Here is a 9,541-nt window from a genome sequence, read left to right as displayed (position 1 = left end):
GAGCAGATTAGGTATAGTGGGATAAATATAATTCCTGTAATATTGGCTTTATTATGTTTGGTTTGTATCTATTATCCAAATTAGAACAGGTCATTTAAAGGCATAATATTTGACGTTGAAAGCTAATAAATCAGATTTAGAAAGCAGGAATAGAATTGTAAATGTTCTGAGTGCTTTCTGACTGGTTGGGAACAGGGTTGTTGGGGGGGTGGTGGCGGGGGGAATCTTGTGGTGGTGGTGAAAAGAGCTGCCTTGAGGCATGCGTAATGGAGTCTCACTTTGCGCTGACATTTGCAGCGGTGAGTTTTGATTGGCCCTGATTTGGAGCTGCTCATGGGCTCATTCAAGTGTTAAGCACCACCCCGTCCTTCTAAAGGAGATTATAATGCAAGAGACTCCCTTTTACAACAAACAGAAATTTGTAGTTTTTTTTGTATTTTTTAAAAAACCTCTCCGGTTTTTAGGGGCACTCTCATCACCCTGGAGCGGTGCGCCATGCTCTCTCACGCCGACCTCCTGGACGCTCGCCTGGGTGAGTGTTGGAGTAAAAGTGCTTTCCAAAATCCCTCCAAAAATAGGTAGAGACTTCTCTGTAGGAACGAAACCACCGGGGGCTGCTAGCTAGCCGCTTCCCACTCACGGTCTCTTCGTTATTCCGCTTTAATACAACGAAAATGAGTTAATTCTATCTAAAAGTAATTATTTTAGTTTCAAATTACTGCAATAATTTGATTTAGAATCAATTTAATGAAATTGCACTCGTTCTTTCAGTTAGGAAAATCTATCACTTATTAACAACTAGTAGAAAGTTTTTTTGTTTTATCTTCACTTTACGTTTCTCTCTTTTTTTTGCGGATGCCGATCTGATTTCTACTTGTTTTGTTCCGTTTTTGTCTCCCAGGGATGAAAGAGGCGGCGGCTGAGCTGCTTGGGCACCGGGAGGCGGTGAAGTGCCGGATGGGACCCGGGGGCTCCGAGCCGGGTCACCCAGGCGATTGCCCTCCCGGCTCAGACGCGGTGGAAGGTGCGACTCTCCTTCCCGGCGACAGCATCACCTCGGCCGGATCGAACCCGGGCGGAGGAGGCGGAGGCGGCGGCGGCTCAGGCAGTGGGAAAGACCCGGACAAACAGCAGCAGCAGCAGCAACAACAGAGCCAACAGAGCCAACAGAAACAAAAGAGGCACCGAACCCGCTTCACACCGGCTCAGCTCAACGAACTAGAGAGGAGCTTCGCCAAGACCCACTATCCGGACATCTTCATGAGAGAGGAATTGGCTCTGCGCATCGGCCTCACCGAGTCCAGGGTGCAGGTAAGAAAATGCCCCCCCCCCCCAAAAAAAAAGCACAACCGGATGGGCTGGAGGAGGACAATGCGGGAGCAACCCCACTGGAAGCAAGTTATTTGAACTGGGCAAACCCTTCTTTCCTTAAGGTTCCCTTTAACGAGATTGCAGCATCACAATCAAATTCTCAGCTGAGCTCCAAACGAAGTGAATCCTGTCGTCCCATTCTGTCATCAAGCGGGGAATTAACTTCACTACCTCACTGTTCCTCGAATGCCATTTTCTTGTGTATTCTAGAGTTTTTTTAAAGATGGCAGCATGTAATTCCTTGGCTTTGATAGGGGAACACACTAATCTCACACCTTTCCTTACCCTTGCTTGGGGGGTGGGGGGCGGGCGGGTGGATAAACTTGGTAAAACTTTAGGGCTGTTGCATGTTAGCCAGGAGAATTTAACTGCTGTCAGGTTAAAATAAAAACAAGGACAGAACTGCTGCGGCCGTGCTGGAACAAACTCAAGCAGTTGAGAAAATGAGTACAATCTCAGCCTTTCCCGTAATTCTGAGACCAGGGAGCAGTGGAAACTGATGGCAGCAGATTTTGACAAGGTTCCGGGTTATTGGCATCCAGTCAGGAATGAAGGCGGGCCCCCGAAAGATAGGAGTTTGAAAGGGACTCGGTGTCTGAGGCAAACACAACTTCAAATTTCAGCCCACTTTACACTCAGTTTCCACACATCCTCAATAAATCGAAACAGAAGTAGATGAATTGAATATACCCTCGAAGAGTGTATATGATGAAGTGTGAAGCGAGAGATTAGTCTTCAGCGAACGCCTGGAACCACACGAAATATACACTTTTTAAAAGGAGAAAATTAGTTTTAAACAATTGATAATTTTGAATGAATTTAGAATTGGAAAACTGAGTTCTCTAAACTTCCATTTCTGGTCGCGTGTCTTTACATAGCGGTCATACGATATTTAGTTACTAGACAGTTATCAGGCGTGGTATTTAAATTCTCAGACTTTGATGGTTATTCCCAAATGAAATGGAATATTAAACGCTGGGAGGTAAAGATTGATTTCAACACAAGAGCAAGCCCAAATCGAACCATATGAAGTTGCAACTTAAGTTCTCAAAACGTAAGATTTGTGAAGATTTATTTCAAAATTACCATTCGATGTAATTATGTACTTGATGGAAATTTCTGATTAAATTATTGCCCGGTAGCTTTACAACACAAAAATACAGGGTTCGAATTCATGACTGCGTTTCATTAAGTCGAAAAAGCATCTCAATATGCTCTCGGCTGCTAGTGCTTGTTGAGAATTACGGATATGCACAATGTCCCGCGTCTCCTGAAGTAATACAAACCCATAGAACGATTCTCTCGGACAGCTCTGTGAACGGCAACAGCAGAAGAAAGCTTCTTTCTTTTGAAATGCGGAGACTTGTGAGAGATTTCAGGATTCTGACGAAAGGTTTAATCAGTAAATCACCCGAAGCGGCTACCTGTAATTACTGCTGACAGTAGCCATTTACCGTGGCTGGCCAATCAGTTAAAATGATAGCGATTATAATCTGATGATAATGGAAAGTGTAAAGAATTACATTTTAGATGCTTGCATCCAGAAGACACCTCAAATTTACTTTTTTACATTCAAAGCGAATAAACTTGACTTTAACGTTCTGGAGGCTCTCATTCAGTCAATAGCAGGTTGCATACCAAATATTAACAAATTTCTCACCTTTTCATTCAAAATCTTTGCAAGTATACAGCCCAGACGAAAAGATTGCCATCTAAGCAGCACTGTCAAAAACCTAATGAGCAACATTGCCGGCAAAAGGAATCAAACGGATTCAAGTCCTGTGTAACATTAAAGAAAATATTTTTAAGTCTGGATTGCTTCTATTTTTTGAACTCAAACCCAAAATTATGGATTTAATCGTGTAGCGAAATAGAATTAAACAGGCCTGGCAACATTTGGTGTTAATTTGACAAATATTATTAGTAAACGCACTGTAAGGAGATCCATGGGCTTTTCTCGGCACTGAGTCTGTAATATTCTTTGGTTGGAGCTCGTGTAGATTATTGCTAAAATAGCAAGCGTTTCTAATAAACTTGAAATAAAACCGCTCCCGCCGCCAAAGTTGAAAGTCCCCACTAACCAATTATGGGGCACAGGTACTAATATATAGTGTGATTTGATCATAGACCAGACAAATGTCTTATTGTCTTAAATAAAGTCCGGATAACGAAGATTTGCTTATTTGCAGCTCAGTGTTTAGTTTGAAATTACCGTTCAATAGCTTGTGTGTGCGAAGTCAAGTTGCAATTTTAGTCTTGAACTTAGATTTAAGTTTTGACGTTAAGTGGAGGAACGCCGGTGACTGATCACTTGAACAAACAGGTGCATGATGATCACATATCATTTCCGACATTGGTTAGACTGTTTCATCGATAATGATCACATGTACTCACTTAATGAGAATAACCTTTCAGTTGCATATTGGAATCGAATTTTCACGAAATGTTAAGGCGTAATTAATGTTAAACGCTGTTATTTAGAGGTATTTTAGTTGTAAATTAAAATATTAGTCGTAAATTAATTTTCTCTAAGGTGAGACAATTGGTCCTGTGTTGTGAATGTAATGCGAGGTTTTGGAGAGGGTTGTTAACTAACCCATTTTCTAAACTGTACAGCAAGGTCATCTCCTTTGCTTTAATCTAACGTGTTATTGTTTGTTTTTCCCTCAACGTTTGCCATCAAGCGCGTTCCTGTCATTTCCCACAAAGGAGACATTATCTAAAGTTTATTCAATTTCCACAGACAACGCAATAGAACATAAATCATTTTTCTCTTTGCAGGAGCCCGATGAACAAAGGCGTGAATAAAGCCAGTTTCTCTCTTTCTCTTTCTCTCACACACGGACAATGTTTAAGCTCACACTATTTCGAAATCACTATGTAGAAAAAAAAGTGTTTATTATAAGTTTACACGCCTGCCTCACAAATATCAAATGCATTTATTTATTTATTTAAAATATTTCACACCAACAATTATTGGCAAGCCATTTCTGAATCATCTGTCCTCTGAAATGGTTTGTTAAATGGCAATGTGAAAATAATGCAAATCATGCAATAAAATACAATATCATCAGCATCATCATTAGTCTCCAGCATGTATTAATTAGCTTCCAATACTTTATTTACATAAAACCCATATCAGGGAAATAACGCTGAACAGTGATCCTTGAGATCGCATCTTTTCGTCCTAATCATGTATTTTAATTCTCCCTGAAACCTGTCTTTCTATATTGTAGATATGCTATGCCCCGTCACCTGCCACATCTTAATAGGCGACAAGTTGAAAGTATTTTCTAGTTTTCTAATGGAATGAGAAATTGCATTTTCTCTAACACTATTAAAGTGTAATGAATTTCGTTGGGATTTCACGGCTGACTGGCCAGAATGAATCTGTGCTCTGTGCACATCGAGAGCTTTAGATTTCACACAAAATCTCCGCATTAATCATCACAAATAATGCAATGAAATCTTCATAAACTCAACAGTTTCTGGAAAATTTAACATTCGAAACACTGTATTTTCTGAAAAAAAAATCATTTCACATCCGTTAAAACTGTCAGTGGGCCAATTCAGTATTTTATTTTTAATAACATCTACGAAAAATTATATAAAGTGAGTGTAAAAAAATCTGAACAGCAGATTGCAGTATTTGGAGTTTGTATTTTGCACAACGTAACCCTCTCAACTGTAAAAATTTAATGGTAATAGAAATAGCTACTAATTTCTCAGATTGCAGTCAGTATCATTTAATGTATCGATTAATTCTACAGTTACTTTCCTCTTTGCAGGACTTGATCTTGGCCAAGACATGTCGAGGTTTTTCCCAGTACTATTTGCATTATCCTGATAAATAACGGTGCTAATTCTTTCACATTTCTGGTTCTAAATTATCTGAGAGCGATTGCAAAATTAGCATGAATTAATCTCGCATATTTTGTCCGGTTCATTTTCTACCCCATCTCGCATTCTTTATTAGACGAATATTTCTTCTTTTCTAAATCAAGATAGACAGAGAGCTTGTACTTCAATTCCAGAAACCGCGCCTCGCCTCATTGGATGCGCAGAATTTTCTAACGGTTTACGTGTAGTGATGTAAGACACCCCTTTCTCTCTTTTCTTTAAAAAAATCTGTTTTTAAACACCGTTTGTTTCAGTTCGATTTCTTACATTCGTTGTGATAATTTTCAAAGTGAAGTTTATTCCTGGTGCCTCAATATTGCAAAGTTGAGCCCTTCTCATGGCATTAAATTTCACCTCCTTCTCGCACGATTTTACTGCAGAGCATGTTCAACATCTTTCAACGTCTATCTGTGAAACGTCTTGCCTGTCTCGAATGGAAATTGCAAGATGTGATTGTATTTCATCCCGTGTTAATTGTAGATCTATTTGTGTTGATCTGAAGCTGTGTACCGGTGGAAGATCAATTCGTTACAAAGTAACTTCAGAAAGTTCTAATGAAGGGTAACCAGACTCTAAATGTTAACTCTTGTTTTCTTCCCACAGATGCTGCCAGAATGAGTTTCTCCAGCAATTTCTGTTTTTGTTTCAGAAAGTTCTAAACGGGCAAACACGTTTTTGAAAAATAAGCTGAAGCCATTACCCCTCGCTTTCAGGACTTTTTTTTTAGTTTGAATGTGGTGGAATCAATTTGTTCTATTTTAAAGAGTTCACCTTTCTGATCGTTTCTTTAGGCTTTTTCCACAAATCTTTTTCTCAAATTTTCCTGTGGTTCTTCAGCCGATGCTTCTAACAGTCTCTTTGTCATCGGCCAACCAGTACTGTTTTTTTTCAGGGAGTTGACCTTTCGCCCTCCCCGCTACAAAAGAAGAGACAACCCTCCCCCCCCCCCAACTCCCATCCCCCAAACCCTCCTCCCAGCTCATAAACCTGGTGACTTTACTCGGGACGCTGGTTTGTTTAAGTTCCTGCTTGATTCCATAATTTGCCTGAATCATGTGCATGGGGAACAGTGACGGACGGGGTTTAGGTCAGGTCGGTCAATGTGAAGATAATCTTGGGAAGGAAGTAGCAGTTCTCCACCAAACTGGGACATTCAGGGAGTCCACGATCCGAGAATGTTCTGCCATGTGGGCGCGCACACACAGACCGTGGCTCCAGTTCAGTTTTGTCCGCCATCTCCTCTCTTTCTGGACACCCCTCCCGTTTGGCTCTTGGTCTGACATTGTTCTACAGATTTTGCAATGTCTCTCATTGACTCTGTGTCCTCCTTTTCTCCTACCTCTCAGGTTTGGTTTCAGAACCGCCGCGCCAAGTGGAAGAAGCGTAAGAAGACCACCAATGTGTTCCGTGCGCCGGGCACGCTGCTGCCGACTCCAGGACTGCCTCAGTTCCCAGGCGCCAGCATGGGAGACGGTCTGTGCTCCTTCCACGCCAATGACACCCGCTGGGCCACCGCGGGGGTGGGCGTCTCGCAGCTCCAGCTGCCCCCGGCCCTGGGTAGGCAACAGGCCATGGCCCAGTCCCTGTCCCAGTGCAGCCTCGGCGGGCCACCCAATTCCATGGGGCTCTCCAACAGCCTGGCCAGCGCCAACGGCGGAGGCTTGCAGTCCCACCTGTACCAGCCCACTTTTCCCGGCATGGTGCCCGCTTCCCTCGCTGGCCCCGGCAACGTGACGAGCGGCTCGCCGCAACTCTGCAGCTCCCCAGACAGCGACGTGTGGCGGGGGACAAGCATCGCCTCCCTGCGCCGCAAAGCACTCGAGCACACAGTGTCTATGAGCTTCACCTAATGCAACTCCCTGAGCAGCTCTACCCCCCCCCCCTTCCCTCCCCCCTCCTAGCCTTCTATCCAGCAGCCAAACAGCCAGGGAGTCGACTCAGGGTTTGAAATGCATCATTCAGTACCCACACTCAAATGGCAGGTGGGAGGGAGAGGGAGGGTGGTTGGTCAAACTCTACAATTATTAATATTTAAAGAACACACTCGAGGCACCAGGGACAAAGCGAACACCATATGGACTCAACTTCAAGAACTCTGTCAGTGGCGGTGATCTGGAACTCTGAGCTGCCTCATCTTTCTCAATCATATTTCCACATGGCTAGAGTTGACCTGTTGCAATAACATGTTAAATCACACAAAGAAGGAGCTCTGACCAACTTTAGGGGAACTGTATTTTTTGTCTCTCTCATTTACTTTGAATTTCTGCACGTTTGTATTCTGCACATCTTTAATTAGTATATAATCACTCGGATACACTTCACCAGGCCCAGCCTCTTAGACTTTTTGTTGAACGTCACTGTCATTGCCCCCAGACCCTTTCCTGATTCCCTGACTCTTCATCGCCTTCACAGGAGCAGGTACACAGCCAGCCCACCGTCTCATTCAACCAGGTCCGGGCTGACCGCTAGTTCAACGCCAATTGCCCACACGGATTCCATATCCCTGAATACCCTGCCCCCCTCCACAAAAATAGTCTAAATTCTGAAAATTTCAACTGATCAAGACTCAGTTCTCTTGGTTGCATAAGAGGTTGGACAGTCAATGACAGATAGGTACGTGAGATTAGCCTTTGCAGTGTTGCTTCTGCACTTTTAACATATTGACAGCACAGCATAGGTTTTGATTCACCATCCAATCTGGAGACCATACACAAACATACTTCAGTCTTGCACTACAGCGGCCACGGTAACACAAAGAGATGGTGCAAGAAGGTGTGCTGACTAATACTCTTTTCTCAATGCACTATGTTTAAGCCTTTGCGAGACTTGGTTCTCCTTGGTCGTAGCTCATTTCTTGCGTGATTTTCTTTTTTTATATACGTAATACGAGAAAATCCTTCTGTCAAAAATGCCACTTGCACAGCATGCCGAGAGGACGGTCACCAGCATGCTATGTGCACGTGAGTATTTCGAAGCCCAGAACCTACTTAAAGTACAAACTCCACACCTTCACCTGCATGAACTGGTCAGAATTAACTATTGGGCGGAAGTTTCATGTGAACGAAATGATCAAAGCTGTGATATAGGATGTTTTTTGTGTAGAATAACCATACCGGTTATACATTGGTCAATTTGTGATATGTTTTAACTTATTGCCTGTGCTTATTTATTGAACATAGATTTCCAAATAAATGTTTGATCTGTTATTGATTTTCTTTTGCGCTGGGTTAAAAGTTATTCATTATAAAGGAGGAAATCCTGCCATTTTGAATATGTAATATACAATATTCTCATCATATTTTCGGAGTGTGTGATCTTGGCTTAACATTCCTTTTCTGATAATACGCGATTATATCCTCTGTGCCTTTTTAGCTGTCATCTACAGTCCGAATGAGCAAGGCACTGAATCTGTTTCAAAATTAGTCAAGCTACTGCAGAGTTATGTTTATTATTAAACAATGACAAATTGATACATAGCAATTCCTAACTTTAAAAAAAGACACATTGGTTACGTGTTGTCTGGGATTTCAATGCATTCAGTAGAAGACAGTACAGTTAAAAGAGCACAGAAGTATAGGAATTACCATTCTGTTCATCACTGTCCAATTTAGCAACTAAGTGATGGTTATTATTTTCAGATGTTTTTAATACACAATGTGTATTAAACTTTCAACGGAATTTATAAGAAAAAGCTCTATGATTTCGTGTACAGTTATTTGTATTTAGAGATGTCAGAAACATTCAAAAAGTGAAACTCGATCTGTGGAAATTCAATAAATGAATTGAATAAAAACAAATGCAATGCATTGCAGGAAAAACAAAGTGTCGACGTTACAGTTTTTGCGTAGCCTTTCCGAGTATGTTTCACTATCAAGTGACAAGAGTAAAATTTATGACAGACGGGATTTTTACCTGAGATAATGGGAACTGCAGATGCTGGAGAATTCCAAGATAATAAAATGTGAGGCTGGATGAACACAGCAGGCCCAGCAGCATCTCAGGAGCACAAAAACTGACGTTTCGGGCCTAGACCCTTCATCAGAGAGAGGGTCTAGGCCCGAAACGTCAGCTTTTGTGCTCCTGAGATGCTGCTGGGCCTGCTGTGTTCATCCAGACTCACATTTTATTATCTTGGAATTTTTACCTCATTGTTTTTCATTCGTTCATAGGCCGTAGGGCTTGACCAGTTAGCCCAGCATTTATTGTTCGCTGCCTGATTCCCCTGGAGAACAGGGTAGCGAGCTGCTTTTTTTTTGAACGGCAGCAATGT

General features: G+C 42.1%; 1 protein-coding gene across 1 annotated transcript; it reads left to right on the top strand.

The window, feature by feature from the left end:
* Window positions 1-405: 405 nt before the first annotated feature.
* Window positions 406-9,207, top strand: otpa (orthopedia homeobox a). Its single transcript, XM_048527802.1, has 3 exons — window positions 406-532; window positions 902-1,311; window positions 6,618-9,207. Exons 1-3 carry the CDS (start codon window positions 496-498, stop codon window positions 7,119-7,121), a joined length of 951 nt encoding a protein of 316 aa, XP_048383759.1. The 5' UTR covers window positions 406-495; the 3' UTR covers window positions 7,122-9,207.
* Window positions 9,208-9,541: the final 334 nt, after the last annotated feature.

The sequence above is a fragment of the Stegostoma tigrinum genome, chromosome 3 (assembly GCF_030684315.1).
Source record: "Stegostoma tigrinum isolate sSteTig4 chromosome 3, sSteTig4.hap1, whole genome shotgun sequence".
Classification (NCBI taxonomy): Eukaryota; Metazoa; Chordata; class Chondrichthyes; order Orectolobiformes; family Stegostomatidae; genus Stegostoma; species Stegostoma tigrinum.
The sequence above is the reverse complement of the archived record's forward strand: the minus strand, read 5'-3'. Positions and strand labels throughout refer to the sequence as shown.